The sequence below is a fragment of the Lactuca saligna genome, chromosome 6 (genome assembly GCF_052625555.1).
Source record: "Lactuca saligna cultivar CGN05327 chromosome 6, ASM5262555v1, whole genome shotgun sequence".
NCBI lineage: Eukaryota > Viridiplantae > Streptophyta > Magnoliopsida > Asterales > Asteraceae > Lactuca > Lactuca saligna.
Window position 1 is genome coordinate 79,621,616 of NC_136422.1, and position 22,756 is coordinate 79,644,371.

The 22,756-nt window shown below is 34.9% G+C and overlaps 1 protein-coding gene across 1 annotated transcript; it reads right to left on the reverse strand.

Moving 5' to 3' along the window:
* Positions 1 to 11,573: 11,573 nt before the first annotated feature.
* Positions 11,574 to 21,417, reverse strand: LOC145001603 (myosin-8-like). Its single transcript, XM_078960966.1, has 36 exons — positions 20,512 to 21,417; positions 20,246 to 20,374; positions 20,027 to 20,170; positions 19,784 to 19,929; positions 19,517 to 19,676; positions 19,216 to 19,434; positions 18,950 to 19,099; positions 18,715 to 18,851; positions 18,475 to 18,621; positions 18,280 to 18,381; positions 18,125 to 18,182; positions 17,943 to 18,044; positions 17,830 to 17,867; positions 17,632 to 17,758; positions 17,391 to 17,561; positions 17,169 to 17,300; positions 16,927 to 17,036; positions 16,778 to 16,838; positions 16,320 to 16,497; positions 16,031 to 16,236; positions 15,833 to 15,952; positions 15,452 to 15,706; positions 15,242 to 15,360; positions 15,072 to 15,159; positions 14,901 to 14,996; positions 14,636 to 14,806; positions 14,389 to 14,520; positions 14,147 to 14,308; positions 13,509 to 13,607; positions 13,328 to 13,398; positions 13,155 to 13,254; positions 12,789 to 12,845; positions 12,635 to 12,691; positions 12,469 to 12,546; positions 12,027 to 12,106; positions 11,574 to 11,930 (listed from the first exon to the last, which is right to left on the reverse strand). The coding sequence occupies exons 1-36, from the start codon at positions 20,512 to 20,514 to the stop codon at positions 11,816 to 11,818; spliced, it is 4,320 nt and encodes a 1,439-aa protein (XP_078817092.1). The 5' UTR covers positions 20,515 to 21,417; the 3' UTR covers positions 11,574 to 11,815.
* Between the last annotated feature and the right edge of the window lie 1,339 nt (positions 21,418 to 22,756).

A 22,756-nucleotide genomic window follows, 5' to 3' on the forward strand; every position in this document is an offset into this window, starting at 1 on the left:
ATATATGTTGTGAGTTTGTATAACCATGTTTGATATGACCTAGTGACCTCTACGACGTTCTTCAGGCGTCGGACGTTATGACATTTGTCACCCCTGGCATGCCTGCCTAACTGTAGCTAACAGTTCGGGTGTGGGATAGTTAATCCCGAATAGATCTATTCACAAATCTCATGCTTTCCCTCCAAGAGACTCTTGTTATACTATGAGAGGATTTAACCCGCACCCCCAACTGTACAATTGAAGTGATGTCTCACAATGTGACAACTCGAAGTTGTTCCATCACCGTAACCCGTTCCGCCCGTAAAACCCATCTTTAGCAATTCGTTTCGATTTCGTTTTGGGCTAAGATATTTAAATTTATATGTTTATTATAATCTCATGAGTGTCCAAACTCCCTACGAACTCATGTAAACGACCCAAATTATTAATTTGAAAATTTTTAGAATTGGTCCCGCCGGGTTACGACAACTTAATCGGGTTCGACCAAAACCCCGTTTAATGTCGGTATCGGGTAGAATTCCACCATGTCACAAAACTGAACCAAATATAAAGTTGATTAAGCCTCATTTGAAGCTTTTTCACTCTCTCTCTAACCTCTCTCCAAAAATCCAAACTCTAAGTCCAAAATCATCAAATTAAGGCTCCAAATCATCAAGGTAACTATCCTAGCTCCTAGTATAACATCCTTAGCCTTCATTTTCGTGTTCAAATCATGGATTAGGACCATAAACATGTGTTTACGGCCCTGGAACACTCTTGGTCCATGAACACATATAAAATGGGTTTTGGAGCCCAAAAACATTTCCAAACCAACTTTGGAGCTTAGATATGGCTTAAGGACTTATTGGAATGGACTTAGAATACCTTGAACTCATCAATTAAGGAGTAAACATGAGTTTACTACCCAAGAACATGCTTGGGCCGTAAACACCCATTCATGGGTAGTAAACTCCTTCTAAGGTGTTAAATTGCCATTTACACACCTCCTAAGCCTTGGATTAAAGTCTAGAAGCAACCACAATCGAGTTAGAGGCCTTAAACTTAATGAAAACCACCCCCATAGGAGCTTACGGCCGTAAACCCCCCCAAGGATGGGTTCCTGGGTTATAAACTCCTATAACTTAGTCAAATGGTGCCTTAAATTCATTCTATGGCTTGTAGATTTAGCTATAAACACTTGTTAATGACCTAGGACCACCAAAACATCAAAGGATTCAGTGTGGGGGAGTTTACGGCCGTAAACTCCTAGTTTACTGTCGTAAACTCCATTAAATGGTCCATATGTGAGTTTAATCCATTCCTATGCCCTAGATTTGATCCTAGCTAATTTTCCCAAGTCATATAAGGCCATTTAGCACCATAGAACACCTCACGATGATTTTACGGCAGTAAACTCATGGGGAATGGGTCATTAGGGCCGTAAACCCTCCTATGAGTTTACTCTCGATGATTAAACTCCATATCCAAGCCATATACGTCCCTAGATGTCACCCGGGTCACTCCAAACACTTGATTTGAAGTGTTTTCGCATCTTGGAGTGTAAAATCATATCTAATTAGTGATTTAAAGTCTAATTAGATACATTTGTATATCAATTCATATTACATAGGAACCTCACGCGTTATCAAGCCCCGAACCGACACTTAGCATCCAATCCGACACGCTTCTCGACCGGTGAGTTCATACCCCTACTCTTTTTCAATGTTTTTCAAATGTTTTCGGGGGGAATACAAGAAAAAGTACAAGGAAATCTTGTACTCAAACTTATTATTTCAATTCTAATGTTTATATTCCATATGTTTTTAATATCAAAAACTGTGTTAACCAATAATTCGAATTGTAGAGTTCGCTTTCAGAATAATCATAGATTTTTTTTTATAAAGTGTTATAATCTATGTTATATTTCACAATTTACGAATAATTCATACTAATTCTCAATTAGGATTAATACGAATACGAATACGAAAGTACATATAGGAATAGAACGAATACGAAAGTACAGCTAGGAACAGGACGAATATGAAAATACAACTAGGAACAGAGCAAATACAAAAGTACAGCTAGGAACAGGACGAATACGAAAATACAACTAAATAACAGAGCAAATACAAAAATACAACTAGGAGCAGAGCAATTACGAAAGTACAGCTAGGAACAGGACGAATACGAAAATACAGCTAGGAACAGAATGAATATAAAAGTAAGAATACGAATACGAATACGAATACGAATACGAATACGAATACGAATACGAATACGAATAGGAATAGGAATAGGATTAGGAATACGAATACGAATACGAATACGAATACGAATACGAATACGAATGCGAATACGAATACGAATACGAAAAGGATTCGGAATAGGATTAGGAATACGAATACGAATACGAATATGAATACAAATACGAATACAAATACAAATACGAATACGAATACGAATATGAATAGGAATACGAATACGAATACGAAAACACGCCTCTGAATATATTCAAGTGTAGAATAACTAGGAAATCAGAATACCTAGCTAATACAACAAGTATGATAGATAATTGTACATTACATTTGGTTGTGATACTTAACATGAAGTCACCTCCGCCCCGGAACGTTTCGAGCATGGGTTTCAGGGTGTGACAGATTGGTATCAGAGCCCTTGTTTATAGTGAACTAGTATACCAAACGTTACATGGTATAAGACTATAAACACTAAGGGGCCTAAGTGCTCTGAACTAAAAGTATACCTCAAAATATAAGTATTTTCAAAAGTATACAAAGTATACCCAACCGTCGAAATTAGTAACTACAAGTAGAACGAAACATAAGTAAATGGGTGTTGTACGTTGCAGTTAAACTTGGGCAGTTATGTAGTCGTGTCTAGGATCAATATAGCCTGGCTAACTATATTCATTCGAGACACGGCCAACATGTGCTTGGGAGTGACTGTGGTGTGCGGCATGCCTAAAACTTAACCAATAGCCAAACAATGCGACGTCGTTGCAGCGAGACATGAAATACTATGGGAGTATTTCTCGAGCCAAATTCGTTATAGAAATCCTTATCCCATCGTTGCTCCTCAATCATTCCTTTAGCGATAGTTTATCTGCTTTAATAACTCTTTCCTAATTTATCGCTTAATAGAACTCTATATCTCTCATAATGAGATATCCCTTGTATCATATCTCTTGATTTAATTCAGATGGCTTACCATCCTCTCTTTCCTGATCTTTTTAGATCAAGATGCCTCCAAGAAAGAGACCCAGTTCAAAGAACAACAACAACCCTCCGCCACCACCTCCTCCTCAATTTGATCCTGTCGTGTTCCAGGCAGTTGTTGTTGCCGCAGTGACAGCCGCCATGCCTCACATAAACCCCGGTGGTTTAGGGGGTGGTACCCACACCCAAAACTAGGAAAGTAGTCAGGGACACCGGAAGGAGTGTTCCTATAAGGATTTTATGAATGTGAAACCCACATTCTTCGATGGCACAGGAGGTGTCATTGCCCTAACTAGGTGGTTAGAGAAAGTCGAATCTATCTTCGAGATCTGTGCCTGTTCAGAATCCAACAAGGTGAAATTCGCAGCCTGCACATTCACCGATAAAGCTCTGACTTGGTGGAACGGCCGAGTTAAATCCCTAACCCTACCTGTAGCCAATGCTATGGGTTGGGAAGTCATGAAGGAACTTATGCATGCAGAGTACTACCCTCGAGGCGAAATACAGAAGCTGGAGCATGAACTCTGGAACCTGAAGATGAAAGGTTCTGATATCGCCGCTTACACTTCAAGGTTTGATGAGTTGGCACTTCTTTGTCCAAGGATGGTTACCCTAGAAAGCAAAAAGGTTGAGAGGTTCATCTAGGGGTTGACCCAGCCAACCAAAGGGAACGTTTTAGCTGCAAAGCTGGATACATACGACAATGCCAAATGCCTAGCGCAAATCTTGATCGACCATAGTGAGGACATATAGGAAGCAGCCACCACTCCTGAGCCGACAGAGAGAAGTGGTGAGAAAAGAAATTTTGGGAGACAAAGGAGAAAAGTCAGCCTTCACACGAGTTCTCGAAGAAACAGCAGATAGTGGCAGTCCACGCTGCCACTATCCCTGCTGTTGTTTCTGTCGTCGGTTTCCCAGCCCAAGCACCTATCACCGGATATGTCGGTATTCTCCCGTGGTGTAACCAATGCAGTTACCACCACCGCATCCCCGGTCCCTGTCGTGTGAAATTTTGCAAAAATTGTGTCCAAGAGGGTCACCTTGCACGAAGTCGCAGAACACCAACAAATCAAGCTTCCGGAGCGGGCATCAGTCAGGCCTGTTATGGTTGCGGTGAAGTCGGGCATTATAAGAGAAACTGCCCCAATGCAGCAACAACTGGCAACACTGGAAGAGTCCCAGCTATAGGACAAGGTGAGACAGCGGCCAATCCCACCATTACCACAGGTGTATTCCTCTTCGACAACCTTTATGCTTGCAATCCTTTTCAATTCTAGTACAAAAAGATAAATTGTTAGCTATTCATTCGAACATCTTCATAAACATAGTCCTCAACTAGTAACCGAAACATTTACCATCGAGATAGCTAACGATGAGAAAGAAGGCATGTTACATTCTGGAACATGTATCGCGAGGTACATAAAACTTTTCAAAATCCTCATTAGGATTGATCCCGTAGCCTACAAACTCCGACTACCCTCAGGACTTAGCAGCATCCATCCGGTATTCCACATCTCTATCCTTAAGAAGTGTCTATCCGATGAAATCCTAGTAATCCCTTTGATGAGACCAAAATCAACGAAATTTTGAACCTCATGGTAGAACTAATCGAAATCGTAGATCGAGAGATTAACGTACGAAACAAAGTCATATCCCAACAGTGAAGATTCGCTGGAAAGCCACATTAGGACTCGAATTCACTTGAGAGCGCAAAAATCCAACAAAGTAGAAGTATCCGTATTTCTTTCCGAATCCATAAATTGTATCTAAAGTTTGAATTTTGTGACGAAATTCCCTCTAACGGGGGGATAATGTGACAACCCGAAGTTGTTCCATCGCCGTAACCCGTTCAGGCCGTAAAACCCGTATTTAGCAATTCGTTTTGATTTCATTTTGGGCTAAGATATTTAAATTTATATGTTTATTATAATCTCATGAGTGTCCAAACTCCCTACGAACTCATGTAAATGAACCAAATAATTAATTTAAAAATTTTTAGAATTGGTCCCGCCGGGTTACGACCACTTAATCAGGTGCGACCAAAAGCCCCGTTTAACGTCGGTATCGGGTAGAATTCCATCGTGTCCCAAACCCGAACCATATATAAAATTGATTAAGCCTCATTTGAAGCTTTTTCACTCTATCTCTAACCTCTCTCCTCAAATCCAAACTCTAAGTCCAAAATCATCAAATTAAGGCTCCAAATCATCAAGGTAACTATCCTAGCACCTAGTATAACATCTTTAGCCTTCATTTTCGTGTTCAAATCATGGATTAGGACCATAAACATGTGTTTACGGCCCTGGAACACTCTTGGGCCGTGAACACATATAAAATGGGTTTTGGAGCCCAAAAACCCTTCCAAACCACCTTTGGAGCTTAGATATGGCTTAAGGACTTATTGGAATGGACTTAGAACACCTTGAACTCATCAATTAAGGAGTAAACATGAGTTTACTACCCAAGAACATGCTTGGGCCATAAACACCCATTCATGGGTAGTAAACTCCTTCTAAGGTGTTAAATTGCCATTTACACACCTCCTAAGCCTTGGATTAAAGTCTAGAAGCAACCACAATCGAGTTAGAGGCCTTAAACTTAACGAAAACCACACCCATAGGAGCTTAAGGCCGTAAACCCCCCCCCCCAAGGATGGGTTCCTGGGTCGTAAACTCCTATAACTTAGTCAAATGGTGCCTTAAATTCATTCTATGGCTTGTAGATTTAGCTATAAACACTTGTTAATGACCTAGGACCACCAAAACATCAAAGGATTGAGTGTGCGGGAGTTTACGGCCGTAAACTCCTAGTTTACTGTCGTAAACTCCATTAAATGGTCCATATGTGAGTTTAATCCATTCCTATGCCCTAGATTTGATCCTAGTTAATTTTTCCAAGTCATATAAGGCCATTTAGCACCATAGAACACCCCACGATGAGTTTATGGCCATAAACTCATGGGGAATGGGTCATTAGAGTCGTACACCCTCCTATGAGTTTACTCTCGAAGATTAAACTCCATATCCAAGCCATATACGTCCCTAGATGTCACCCGGGTCACTCCAAACACTTGATTTGAAGTGTTTTCGCATCTTAGAGTGTAAAATCATATCCAATTAGTGATTTAAAGTCTAATTAGATACATTTGTATATCAATTCATATTACATAGGAACCTCACGCGTTATCAAGCCCCGAACCGACACTTAGCATCCAATCCGACACGCTTCTCGACCGGTGAGTTCATACCCCTACTCTTTTTCAATGTTTTTCAAATGTTTTCAGGGCGGAATACAAGAAAAGGTACAAGGAAATCTTGTACTCAAACTTATTATTTCAGTTCTAATGTTTATATTCCATATGTTTTTAATATCGAAAACTGTGTTAACCAATAATTCGAATTGCAGAGTTCGCTTTCAGAATAATCATAGATTTTTTTTATAAAGTGTTATAATCTATGTTATATTTCACAATTTACGAATAATTCATACTAATTATCAGTTAGGATTAATACGAATACGAATACAAAAGTATATATAAAAACAGAACGAATACGAAAGTACAGCTAGGAACAGGATGAATACGAAAATACAACTAGGAACAGATCAAATAAGAAATTACAGCTAGGAACAGGACGAATACGAAAATACAACTAGGAACAGAGAAAATACAAAAATACAACTAGGAACAAAGCAAATACAAAAATACAACTAGGAACAGAGCAAATACGAAAGTACAGCTAGGAACAGGACGAATACGAAAATACAGCTAGCAACAGAACGAATACAAAAGTAATAATACGAATATGAATACGAATACGAATACGAATACGAATAGCAATAGGATTAGGAATACGAATACGAATACGAATAAGAATGCGAATATGAATACGAATAGGAATAGGAATAGGAATAGGATTACGAATACGAATACGATTACGATTACGATTACGAATACGAATACGAATACGAATGCGAATACGAATATGAATACGAATACGAATACGAATACGGATACGAATACGAATAGGAATAGGAATACGAATACAAATACAAATACAAATATGAATATGAATAGGAATACGAATACAAATACGAAAACACACCTCTGAATATATTCAAGTGTAGAATAACTAGGAAATCAGAATACCTAGCTAATACAACAAGTATGATAGATAATTGTACATTACATTGGATTCAATAACTAAACTTTACTTTTAGGAAAATAAGGGTTTTTCCTGGGATTACAAACTGTACATAACCGGATCGTATAATAAACGGATAACTCAACTAAGCTTATAAGAAACTATGGGATTTTCTTGGATAACAAACTTTTTCAAAAAACCAAAGGAAACTTGTACATTTTCAAAAAACAAACATCTTATAAACTCACCAGCTTTATGCTGATTTTCAAACTGATTGTATTCTCAGGTCCATATTAGACAGATACCTGCGATCTTTTTGGAGAAGACGGAGCTTTCAGAAGACTCATCTTAACTTTTGTTCATATGATATATGTATAACCTTTGTAACACTTTGCTTTCAAACAAATGTTATTATTCATATGTAATGTCTCTTGTTTACTATGATTACTATGTACATTGGTTGTGATACTTAACATGAAGTCACCTCCGCCCCGGAACGTTTCCGCCCTGGGTTTCAGGGTGTGACACACAACCATGTATTAACTAGTTTACGTGTAGTTCTGTATTGTTTTCTCGTATTTGAAACCATTTGTATACTTGGTAGAGTATTAATAATTATACTTAAATAATTATTCGATGTTGTACTTTTGTTTTCTGAACGTAGTAATGAATATCACAAACTAAAGTTGTCATAGTTTATAGGTTTGCCCATGTATATAGTCTAAATAGGTAAAAACTATGTAATGAATTCCCCAAAGTATACCTATTATAGTTTGCTTGAAATGTTATGTATTTCGTTTGTGAATTGTTCTGAAAACTATGCAATTATGTTTTTAAATTGAAAGTGCCCCTTATGCGCAGCATAGTACAAAAGGGATAAAATATCTAAATATTTTATAAAATGTGGGAATCGTTTGATTGTATCAATTGCATAAGTTTTAAACTTGTTGAAATCTTTCGGTTTTGGTTCACGAAATCATTTGTGTTTGACTTGTATTCCCCCTGAAAATGTTAAAAATCATAAAAGTGTAGAAGTATGAACTCACTGTTAGTTGTGTGCAAACGTCGAATCAATGAACTGGAAAGGAAGAGCCTCGAGTTGTTGTATGTGGCACTTAACGGAATCCTAATAACAATTAAATACATATATGTATCTAAATTAGTGATTTCGTTAGATAAAGTGTTAGAAAAACACTTTCTATCAGTTAAGGAATGTTACCGGGACTTGATTGAATCGGGGAAAACAGGTTTTCAGTCTACTTCACCACTTAGGGAGGGTTTGCGGTCGTGATGGAGTTTACGGCCGTAAAGGGTTTCCAGCCGTGAACTATTCTCGGCGTGCCCAACCCCTTGAAGGGTTTACAGCCGTGAACGATGTTCTTGAAGGAAATATGAACTTTTGAAGGGTGTACGGCCGTAAACTCAAGAACAGCAACACTTGATCTCGATGAGAAATTGATGATTTGATGCTCCAAAATGAGTTTCAAGGAGGATATAACTATAGATGAGGAGAAATCTTGTGTTTCCTTGTGTTTTCGGGTGATGATTTTTAGAGAGAGAAAGTGTGTTTGCGGCCAGAAAAATTCGAATGAGGTTGGGAGTCTTGTATATATATGCTGAGGGGTATGGTCAGTGGTAGGGTCCAGCTATGAACGGGTTTACGGCCATGATCGGGTTCATGGCCGTGAACGGGTTTACGGCCGTGATCGTGTTCATGGCCGTGAACACCAGTCAGGCCGGATTTTCGTTGATTTTTGAAGGAACTCTGGTTTTTCGCGTGATTTTTAGTTCCGAATCATAAAATAAAATTCAATTATATAACTTAAATGATTTTCCAAATGATAAGAATTTGACTGAATTAAATAAAATTCATATTTTATTAACGGAATCGGGCTTACATTAACGGAAAAAGATTTGGGTTGTCACATATTTGGACATTGGAGCACTTGGTCAAAAGTTTTATGGATTTTTTCAAATGCACTCATGGAATATCAGAATATGCTAGGGCTTTTATCAAAATCACTCTGCTTTTTGAAGCAAGCAGAATGCACTCTTATTAATGGAAGATACGCTCCTCGCTTCACCAAATACATTGTTGATGAAGGATGCATTAGTTCTTCATGGATGCGCTCATGGTCTTTTTGAATGAATTTTATGTTGTTGAATGCACTCATGGATGTACTAACACCTCTAGAATATGTTGCCTAAGTGCAATGGTGGTCTTTTAAATTAAAGGTGCTCTCCTAATCCAAAGGTTGAATTTACAAGCAGTTGCATGACGTCTTGTAATTTGTTGATATCCACTTACACCTATGAATGGATGGGTCTGGCCTATCAGGTTTTTATGTTTGATCCTTAGTCTATAAATAAAGGCTTCTAGCCAGTAGTTAAACTACTAATGATCTTTTGAATTATCTTTTAGTGGTTCCTTTGTGTTGGTCGAATTCAAAGTCTTTATGGTCTTGATTGTATTGTTACTCTATTTGAGCTAAGTGAATAAGAATTTTTCATCCTATGGTGTAAATGTATGTCACATTGACCAAACCATGTTGTGTTTGTGTATGTATGTGTGTGTGATTTTCATTCTTTCTAATTTATTCCATAACAATCCTTGACTAGATAAACCTTGCCCTCCTCTAGTATTTAAAAATAAAGTAATTACACTTTAACCCCTTGAGATTTTCAAGTTTCTAATTAACTCCTTATAAACTAATGAGTTAATAAACTACGCTCTTATCAATTTTTTTGTCATTGTTATGCTTAAATCATATATTTTGTGTGACCCAAAATGATCTTGTTTTTATATTAATATCACCAAATTGTTCTGACCATGGGCATACATCCAACAAATTTATCTAATCTGAGTATTCTACTTTGACTTACATTGTGTGTTCCTTATCATTATTTATCATTCTTGAGCAATTGGTGTTAGGTTATTATGTTTCCACTATATTGGTTGTGACATAGGTTGGTTGTAAGCTTGTGTTTGTACAAATTAAGTTGTTTGGTTCTATTGGTGACGAGAATCTCTAGTACATATTGAAGAATAAAGGTGGTGCAATTAGTGTGTAGGGTTGTACGATCTTGTGGTGTGCCTCTTATGGGTGTATTACAGGTTGGTATAGTAATTGGGGTATGATGTTAGTTGTCGTGACCTCATGATTATGCTCGTAGCTTTGTACTACTAATTTCGTGCTTGGCACTAGAACTGCTACCCGTTATGTTTTTACTAGGATTAAGTTTGCTGGTACATGGGGTATTACCTGGCATCCTGTTAATCGGACTAAATAGGGTGGCTTGTTTGTTTTGTTGTGGTTTTTTTCTGTCATTTTCTCAGTCAAATGTACGGATGGTGCCAATGATGCTACACTATCCCCATCGATGGTGATTCGAGGATATGCTTGAGGAGAGTTTGCATCTTTTCTCTAAAAGAGGAGACAAGAAAGGTCATGAGCTAATCCATTACCAGGAGGATTCGTGGTAATACTCTTCGATGCTTAGGTTAGAAAGTCGGGTCATGGTATTATAGGGAACGAGTTGGGGTGGAGAGTCTTGCTTTATTGGACATTTTCTCCTCTTTGTTATAGTTTTATGGATTTGGCTTAGGTGATGCGTTTTGTATTTGACCTAATATTTTATGCATTGGGCATATTGTCTAGCTTTATAGGAGCTTTTTATCAAATAATGTTACTTTTGGTACTTGAAAGTTTTTAAGGGATTTGATTAGGTCTTGTTGTTATTCACTTTTTGATTAGAAATGTCCGGATTTGGCCATGTCCTCCCCTTTTATGGCTATAAGTTGGTACATGGAAGTCGCTGTCCTTCTATACGTAAAGCCTTCTATCTGCTATTATTAGGAGTCCCCATTACTGAGCATAAAGTGTTCTTGTCAAACTTTGACTAACTTTTGTCCTACAAGACTACTAACATTGCCAAAGTCGATGGTGCTCAATTCGGATGAGGCTTTGGAAATTAAGCAAATATTAGGTTTTCCATCAGTTGTAATATCTAAACGTTACAAAACTCATGGAGGTGTCAGCCTAATTGATTCCCAAGAAAATGAAAAACTAGAAAATATCATTGACAAATTGACATCATTTATTTGAACAGATGATACGCAAACATAATATATATATATATATATATATATATATATATATATATATATATATATATATATATATATATATATATATATATATATATATATAGGATCGTCAACAACTCTTCCGCTATTGAAAGGTTCCTATTATACAAAGTAGAGCTGGGAGAGACATAAATTACACATTGAAGATTCCCTGCGTTGCTATATTTTTACCTAAAATAACCTATGAATTTTACACAGTCTAACCTAACATAATGCTTTACACTCGATCCTACTAAAATAATGAGTAGCCTAAGCTAAACCTAGAAAGAAAAAAATGTACAATGTGGTTTTTGATATGCATAATAATCCACACCCTACTCCAGTAAAAATTGGAAAGCTGGATTTTCAAGGAGTTCACCACTTGGTTTCATATCTGAAAAGTCTTTCTCATGGAGGCAATGGTTAATGTCATCGGTTGAAAATGGAACACTGCAAATACAATCATATGAATAACTTGTGCTTCTTTTATCATAGAAAAAGAAAAGTTTTAGTTTTTTTTTTCTTATTAGGAATACATATATATACCTAGAATTGTCATCCAGCAAATAAGCATTACTATGAGTATCACCTTCAGATTTCAATAACACGTTTAAGTTATGAATAACCTGTGACACACTAACAGGGTGAGAAAATATTATTGGTGGAAACAATACAAACTGGTCGGTTTGTTTGGTTGGATGGAAGGAATATGACAAAGGAATGGAATGAATCATTACTATGTATTGAAATTTTTTGTATTATATATATACAAATACAATATATATTTTTAACTTTATGTTATACATCATTTTAATTTTTAATTATAACTATTTAAACCAAAAAAAAAATCGAACATGATAAGAGTTGATTAAAACCCAAATAAGTTGGTATAATTATAACATTTTCTATTACCTGTAAATAATAAAATTGTAGTTAAATTAGAATGAAAAAAATTTTAAACATGGGAATAAAAACATTAATGTCTTACTTCTTGAGATACACCTCCAGTATTGTGATCATCCACATAGAAGGTGCAAAGTCTATGATGTTGTTGAACACTTAGAACCTAATTAACAAAATAAATAAATCATCACTTACTGACATTGTTGTTTGTTTTGGGGTTGTAAAAAATGCAAGTAAATGCGGATACTTACTGGGCACAGCTTAGTTGTGAGTTCATCGTATCCAATTTTAGGCTTCTGTGGTATAATCTGCACAAAGTAATATATATATTAATTAAATAAGAAAATGAAACTAGATTGAATTTACAGAGTTTTTTTTTTTTTTTCAGAATCAGAAGAAGCATACCAGAAATCCAACTGCTTGCTTTGTGTGCTGAAGTTCATCCATTGATGAACCTACATACTGATTTAATGGAATGGTTAGACAGGACCTACTACTATATGCTGATGTTTCTTTCTGACTTAATAAATAATAATAATACAATTCTTCCTTTTTATTGTATGGATACAGTTCTGATTGGGTAATTAATGCATTTTTGTCCCCATTAAGTCAAGGAAAACTATATATGGGTATTTCTTTCGGACTTGATAACTTTTCCCTGGCTTTTTTTATCCTTCCATTTCACAAAGTATGAGTCATTTTTTAAATAACAACACAAAAAAAAAAAAAAAAAAAAAAAAAAACCATGAATGGGCTAACTTCAACATTTACCTCTGCTGTGATCTGAGTACACCATTGCTCTAACTGACCTAACCCTCCTTTCACATATTCCCCATTTCTGAAGGTGCAGCACTCTGGTTCTGTGCAAAGGCTGCATTGCATAAAGGTGTAAAGTTTACATAAGTTTTGATAAAATAATTGGAAGAGTTTCTGAACTGTGAGACCTGTTGAAAATCTGTGCATTGATGTAAGAGAAAGCTTCAGTGAACATCTTCTGAACAAGGACTGATGGGACCTGAATGAATGGTCAAATCAGGAGATATATATATATATATAATATATATATATATATATATATATATATATATATTAACTTTATTGAAGGAAAAGGAAAAGTAGACATACATTATAACTTTTATATATATCGAGCATGATATTTAGGCACTGAATAACAATTAGCCAGTGACTAGATGGAGGAGGCCCGTTTTTTGTGGTCTTTGGTGCCTGAACCGTTTGGAGAATATGAATTAGTGCCTTGTTTGTTTTGCCTGTTATTAGGACTACAATTTCATTAAAAGGCTATATATATTATGCCAAACACTACACGACCTCATCATTCATCATTCATCATACACATTACACATTACACATTACCACAAACAAACATAAGGGGTTATTTCTTTTTTAATTAATCTCAACACAACCCTCCTAATGGTTTAATGTATAATTACCCCTTTACCTTCTTTTTTCCTCCCAACTTCTCTCAAATTAAAGTTGATGAATATATATATATATATATATATATATATATATATATATATATATATATATATATATATATATATATGGAATGTGAGGTAAAATGGTCATTTAGTCTCATTTAGAAAGTTTATTCAATCTTGAAAAGAAACAGACGTCATTTAAGTGAGATGATACAGAACAAAACACAGGTTGTACTGCATTTAAGTGAGACCATGAATGGGACAAAAAAAAAATTTGACATATTTTTTTGTTTTGTTTTGTCCAGATAAGATACATCATACCTGAATACAATTAGTAAGAACGGGTGCCAACTCCTTCTTCAAATTGTCACGCATAATTGCATAGATTTTTTCAACATAAGCAGTTAGTTGCTGCTTAAAAAGCAAAGCTGGGTACTTGGCCTCTACGTGGCGCACTATGTCATTGAAAGATGATTTAAATCCCTACAAAAATACCTTTTGTTTTTATTTTAAAAATAAATAAATCATCAGGGAATTGAATTGGAATATGCATAAATAATTACCTGAGTCATCCTTCCAAATAATGATGGTGAATGTGCTTTTGCATGAGAAGGGCTTAAACTCTTGTGAAGCAAAAATAGCAATGTAGATGTGGTAGACAGCCAATATGCCAAATGTTTATTGTCATGCTCTTTCTGGAAAAGATGGTATAAATAGATACACACCAAATAAATCTTCCTTATATTATAGATCAAAAAAAAAATACATTTTGCAAAAATAAATATAAAATGAAAATGAAAATGATCTGACCTCAATGGCGGAGCCGATCATCTGAATAAGACGATCAAATACACTTGTTTTTTCAGCTTCAAAAGTTTTCCAATGTAAAAGGCTTTTATATATTATTAAAGTAGCAACTGGTTTTCCTTGACTGAAACCCATCTCTTGTCTAACAGCCGCAATAAGAGCATCAACATTCTCCTGAATCAATGTCAAACTCAAACTCACATATAATATAATTATTTAAATATTATTACTTTAAACACATGCATGCATTAATTACATAAATACATACATTATGTTTTTCATTAGCAGAACGCCTCAAACTGCTGTTGAATTTCTTCATGCGTCCAGGAGTCATTGGACTTCCATGTTGACCGTTTTCTTCATCCTGCACATAAAATTCGTTTTTACAAGATATATTTATTTCTATCTAAATTTAATAAAAATAAGATAAGATAGATACCTTAATCATCATAGAACCTGACTTCATCATGGCTTGTTGCCTCAGTATAAATTCCTCCTCCTCCAGGTCACAAACTTTTTCTTGAAGGCTGAAACGAATGAATTCAATGACTAAAATTACTACTTCGCCCTTGCCTCAGATAATAATGAAATATTATTATATAATAGAACCTTTGCATGGAGGTCTTGAGCTCGATTACCATTGCCTCCGCATCCCTAGCTTGCTGTGACCTCTCTTCACACAGCTTGTGGGCCTCATCAAATTTCTTTTGCAGGGCACTAGCCATGTACTGAAAAATAAAAATAAAAGAAAGATATATTTATTTCAAATTTTAAAATATATATACAATGTAAAATATTTATTCCTTAAATCTTAATTACCTTGAGTCTGACATTTTCAGCAGTAAGCTTATCAACTGTCTCATTGCCAGTAACAGGAATGTCTTCAAGTCGAGGAAGCTGTCCTTTTTCTATCTCTGAAGCACCCTCTTCCTTTATGGGATACTCTGTGATCTCTTTTATATAAGATTCTAGCTTTGCAATTTCTTTATCTTTCGCCTCCAGTTGGGCAATCAGTTCTTGCATCTCTTCATTCGTTTTATTTTTGGCTTCCAGAGCAATACTTGTCTTGGCAGCCTGCAAAATTATTTTATTATATATTAACCAAAATCATATATATATATATATATATATATATATATATATATATATATATATATATATATATATATATATATATATATATATGTATAGATGTCATACGTTTCTAAGCTTGGTTATTTCTGCATGTGCTAAATTTTTTCTGCAAACAGACTGAGTGACTATTGCTGCATTCCTTGTTTTGACAAAACGATGGTGGGACAAATCATGTCGGCATATACTCTGCAAATAGTTGATAAAAAAATAAAATAAAAATTCACATATACAGCATAGTAGTAACTTGATTTATAACATACATACCTGGATTACAACTGCTGCATCTGTTTGTTTCTGGGAAAGATACTTATTGTTTGCAGCCTTCCCACGGATACTAGCCTGGAGTCTAGTAGCCAAATCATATACAGCCCTGTAACATTTTAGTTTCAGAAACATACGTGCGTTTTTCTGGATGACTACGCATGCAGCTACTCTCTTTAGGTGTTCAAGCCGTTTACGTGCAATTTGCCCTATAATGCAATCATAAGTCATAAATCATAAATTATTTGTAACTACATACATACTTCTCATATATAATTTACGTACTATATACCTCTACAGATAGTCTGTATAGGAACAACTGCTTGTTGTAAAATAACATACTTCCCGTGTTCTGAATGTGACCGATATTTTGACTGGAGTTTTGTTGCTGATATTCCTAAAACCTGAGTTCTGAAAGCATCTAGCTCCGCCATCTGACCAGCTCTCAGAAAAACTTTTGTTTTACCTATCTGTAACAAATAGCCAGTGTATTTGTTGGTTAACTTATTCAATGTGTCTTTAATTACCGCATTACTTGAGTCTTAAAAGTTGTTTTTCAGTTACAAAACTCAAGAGTAGCTTTCTTTCGGTTCATTTTTTTTTCTCTATTTAAGTATTGTAATTACTCGGTTTCAAATGGCAATGAATAAAAGTATCCTTTTTCCCTTCTCCTATTTACATACTACAGCATTTCAATCAACTAACTTGTATAGTATTATTAACCATCAAAACACGATATAAAGTACCTACCTGATAACCTTCAAGTTTTGCCTTTGCTAATAGCATCTTCGAACGCGCGACATCATCGCTCCTACAGTTAATGAATATGAGAAACAAAATCAAGATTATGTATTTCAAAAAAAAAAGATAATTAATAATTTTCGAATTGATAGAAGTACAATTTTGCTACAGCGTCAGGTGCGAGGATTTTGAAGCGTTCTACAAATTCGGCGTAAGGTTTACGAGTAGGAAACCCTGCACAACTGATTCTGATTGCCTCCATAACACCCTGGAATCATATGAATCTTCTTCAATTTTCAATATTCAATATCATCAATATATATATATATATATATATATATATATATATATATATATATATATATATATATATATATATATAAGAAAATCCCTAACTTACCCCACATCGAAGTTGTTGAAGTATATTGGGATTCTCAAAGATATCAGGCTTCAAAAGGCTATTGGGTTTGACACAACGAACATAATGTGGTTCTGTATGACTGAGTGTCTCAAGCAAAGCTTGTAGTTGTTGCTGTGAAGATGAAATACAGACACATAGCGTGATGTGAGTGAGTGAGTGAATGAGAAAATGAGATGACCTAGTGGATTGGTGAATAAGAACCTTGAACTTTAAACCTATTGATGAGAACTTTGATGATTTAGATGAATCCTCTGGCGTTGGTGGGAATAAGTTTGCTACAAATGGGCATGTTGAAGCATTTAAGAGTGCTTGATGCTCTGCAACAACATAGTCCTTGTTCTTATCCAAGAAAAACTCACTTTGATACGTCACCTGAAATCATCATGACTTGATTAAAAAGATGACACAGATCAATAGGTATATTAAAACTTCAGATGCATACATCACCAGCATAGTGACAAATGGTGAAATCTGTTTTTGCAAGCTTTGGCTTGCTAAAACGTTTATGGTTACTGAATGTCTGATAAAGCTTTTCTGCAAATGTTTCATGTGTAGCTCTTGGAAACATGCTGCATCAAATTTTCCTAAATTCAGTTTTACAGATTTAAACTAATCTGACAAAAACACGTGTAACACGTACCAAGCCTCATCAAGAAGAGCAAGCACTCCACCAGGTTTCTGAAGTAATCAAAAACCTTAATTATTAACATCAACAGAGGGGATGAATAATATCATCTTTCAACAGAAACACACCTTTTCAATCAGATCTAAAATGTCTTGATTGTCCTCAAACTGTATGTAACTCCAGTCTATTTCCTCCTTTGTATATTCTTCTTGTTCCATCTTGAAAACATGCTGAAAAACATCCAGATTAGTTAGATTAATGCTAGTTAGGATAGGATATAACATGACTGAAGATAATTAATGAGACAAACCTGATTAAAATGTTGCTGAAGTTTCTCATTAGTTAGATTAATGCAAAACTGCTCAAAACTGCATATGAGAGGAAATGAAATTTATGTTAAACTAAAATAAGAAAATGAGCACCTGATATGTCTGGCAAGCAAGTCAAAGCGTACCAGTTAAGCACCTGTTTGTCTTGAAACTCTCAAATCCATAAATATCCAGAACCCCAATGAAGAACTTTGAGTCCGAATCTTGGCCTATCGTATTATTAATCTTGTTCACAAGCCTGCGTCATTCTCACTCAGTTATTATTAATTAAATCATCAAAAACATGAAATTGAAAGAAGGTATTAATTAATACCATTCGGATAAAACCTACCAATCAAATAATTTTGAGTATACTATTTTGGCAAATGCATCTCTACTGATAGTTGCAGCCGTTGGATCAAGACACTTCTTTATGCTTTCACCACGAGTCACAATGACACGTGTGCAAAAAGAATCCTCAAGAGCCGTCCTATCACACCTAAACATAACATGTATATTGTATATTATATTATATTATATTATATTATATTCACCTAAATTATCAATAATCATAATAACAAAAACAAATTACTCGAATAGCTCAGCTGCAGTTGTTAGATGGAAATTAGATTTATCATCCTTGGGTTGGGAGGAATCCGGTTCACTTCCTTTACCGAACTCAATGTTACCTAAATGAAGGATTGCAGCAACAACACGAAATATAGCATCCTGTTTCGGAGGAAGAGAAAGAAAAAAAAAATGATTAAGGTAAGATTGAAACGATCGAGGGCAATTTAGTAAATATGTCAAACACCTAGGCTACTTACCTGCTCTTCCGAATTGATCCCAACAACATCCATAGCCTTCCTAGTTTCAAGGTACTCTTGAGACTCATCCACTCCACTCAATTCGTAAAAATTTGATTGATTGAGATAATGAAATGTCCTTGGATTTCCAACTTTGTACTTTTCAGACTCCTGAAATGACAAAATCTTAACAACAGGGGATAATATAGTTTTACAGAACACATGTGTTTTACAATTGTGTTTGTTGATTAAAACAAAAAATAATAATAATAATAATTAGTAAGTACCCCAGGTGGTGCAGCACACAACATGTAAAAGCAATGATAATTTCTCTCAGGATCAGAAACTTGGCAGACACGTGATCTTTCCAGTAAATAAGTTCGGATAGCAGCTCCAGAGATTCTTCCACTGTCATTAAACTGGATCTCAACAAACTTACCAAAACGACTTGAATTATTGTTTCTCAGTGTCTTTGCATTGCCAAATGCTTCTAAAACCGGATTAGACTGCAACAAGAAACAAATTTGCATTTTCAAACATATACAAATATACAAATACAAATACAAATATACAAATACAAATACATACTTCTAGAACTTGCTGCTCGACACTCCGGTGCCCCTCAGATGAAGGGCGACCTCCCATAAAAGCAAGATACTGCATAAGATTCTTTGTGCTTTCTGTTTTACCAGCTCCACTTTCTCCACTAACAAGAATGGACTGGCTTATTCTCTCGTTCACCATCTGCCTGTATTTGTATCATACATATACAAATCATATCATATATTATAAGCAACCAGTGAATGTGATTTACAATCAGAACTAAATAATTAATTGAAAAAAAAAAATGCATGCCTGTATGCAGCATGTGCAATAGCATAAGGATGTGGACTCAATTCCCCAAATGATGCACCTTTGTACTGTGTCATTATCTCTTTGGTATATAAATCAGGTAATCTTTTGAAAGGGTTCACAGCTATTAATATATTTCCTGTGTATGTCTAGCAACAACCAAGAAACCACAACCTTACCTTATAAATCTGCTAATAAAGGAAAATATATTATGTATATCATAATTTACTCTTACTCTCTACTCACATAAATGTCATCCGCATCATATCGACTTTTTAAATTTTGTAGAACCCCTGGCTCGTGTAAATAAGTAAGCCTTGTCATATCATCCACTCCACCTGCAGGAAACTCAGGATCTTTTGCAAGAACACTGTTTGCATTGATTACTACCTGTATCATATATTATAATTAATCATGGGAAAAAAATGTTTCAAAGAAAGAAATGTTCTACTTCCACTCACTTACCTCTTTTCCTGTTGAACATTTAACTTTAATATTATCACCATCGATTTCCAAAACATCACCATCTATCCAAACTACCTCAGGATCCTCCAGCCAGACTTGAGATCCAACCACTACTTTGGATGGAGCAGCCTATACCACAACAACAAGGAAAAGTTAAATGATATGATTACATAGCTGCATGCATCTCATTGGTGATATAATCAAATCAAATGAAGGAAATAGTATATAAAAGATTGATGAAGTGGTAATAAGTTGAAAAAGCTTACCATCCCAGGGTACAATCAAAACCAAAACGAAAACGTAGGGCAGAAAACCCCAAATATTCCTTGTTTAAAGCAGTATGGTTGCCAAAAAACCATCCCAACACTATTCGGAAATCTGGACAATGTAGAAAGATCTAATGCTTTTGAAAACATTTCCAAGTCTGCATGCACGTATTCAAACCTTTCTCCTGTCGATAACAACAACGTGGAAATGGAGGGAAGGGGGATGATGACCACGATAGCGTAACATCATTTGGGGAAAGTTGCAGAGGCCAAAATTATTCAAAACAAACAAACCTCCGCCAACCTTTCCTTTGTCTTTCTCTTTCTCTTTGTCCCCTACGATTATCGAATCGTGTTTTCTCTACGTTTTCTATCCCGATTTTCCGGTCGGTATCTCAGTTTCCGGTTCCTTTCTCCGACACGGTCTTGTTTTCTCGCATAGAGAAACATCGACAACGAAACAGCTAACGACTTCGTTTTTCTTTTTGCCACTTTGCCCTTTCCTCGCTCCTGCTTTTAGTTAAAAGAGGCAATCTAGAATAATACTCCCACGTCTTAACTTTTTCAGATCAAACACCCGATTCAAACAAATTCATTACCATCTTTATCATGTTCATGAGAATTTCTCATGACATTCTTTGATTGATATTCACGAAATGTAAAATCGATTCTCAATCCAAGAGTCGAATATGATGACAAATCAAATCTGATCAAACAACAGGATGCGACAACGGAATGATTTAAAGAACGTGATATGAATCTGATTGAATTAATGATGATGATAAACGTGATCTTGAATTTTAATTGGAGTCGTGAACAACAGGATGCGGGATGTCGTCACCAAAAGAATAATCAGATGACGAAAGCAAATTAAAGTAAAAGAAACGAGTTATGATCTGTAATTGATCTGGATGATTTGGATTGGGCTTCTGAATAAATCCCAAACGAATTAATTCTTTTTGGGAAGATGAGTCGAATATTCATCAACGATTTGTACAATGAAAAAAAATATTAGATCAATTCGATCGATCATGAACAACAATCAGCATAAGAATTCGGCTTGATTTTGGCTCGAATGAACAGTAATGATCACGTGATTGGGCTCAAAAGAATAAATCCACGTTATTGGGCTCAAACAATGGAATGAACAGTAGTTTGGACATTAAGACGGATCTGATGAATAGTAAAGAGATAAAAATATGGATCGATATTTTGGATGAATAAAATTGGATCAAAATGATTTTAATTTAATTTGGGCTAGATTAATAAAAAAATGGATCGGATTAACAAATTGACCATGAAATAGATCCAATCAAAAATTGAAATGAATAGTAATTTCAAGAATATGAACATGATTTAAAAATTAAAAGACTCGTCAAAAAGATATCGAATTTTGAATTGATTATACAAAAAATATTGTCAAATCATAAACCATTGGATGAAATAATTATTTTTTTTAAATATATTTGAAATATTCTAACTTAATTTTTTAACAATTCTAGTATATTATTAGAATATTCTAACGATTTTGATAGAATATTATAACAATTTTATTGAAATATTTATAGTATAATATTTAGTAGAATATTAGAATATTTTAAAATTTCTATAAAAGATCGATATAATGCAAAAAAATGATAACTTATTTTATTTTTTATTCTATTTTTATTTTATTTTCTTTTAATAAAAAGGTGATGTAAATAATATTAAAAAATATATTTTGATTTTTTCTATTTATTTTGCATTTTAAAATAAATATTTTTTATCTTCAAAATAAATGGCTACAATTGCTTCCTCGTATCTCACAAAATTTTATTGTTTCGTTTGAACTCAACTATATATATATATATATATATATATATATATATATATATATATATATATATATATATATATATATATATATATATATATATATATATATATATATATAATCAAGTTCAACAGTGAACTCCATCGGAGGGAGCGAACCAACAAATTATGCATCATTTTTTCTTTTTTTCCCTTGCTTTGAATCGTTTTCCTTACGTCTTAATCTTAATCGATTCATAGAACCGATCGACACTCACCCCAACCTCTTCTCTCTTGGACATTGATCGCAGATTCTCTCCCTCTTTTCTCAACATCTCCAATGGATCATGTAATGTTTGGTCCAGGTATGAATTAATTCTAGTTATTTTTAAGTATTGGAAGAAACTCGACGAGTTGGGAGGCTCTAACTCGTCGAGTAGAAAGTTTTCTGTTG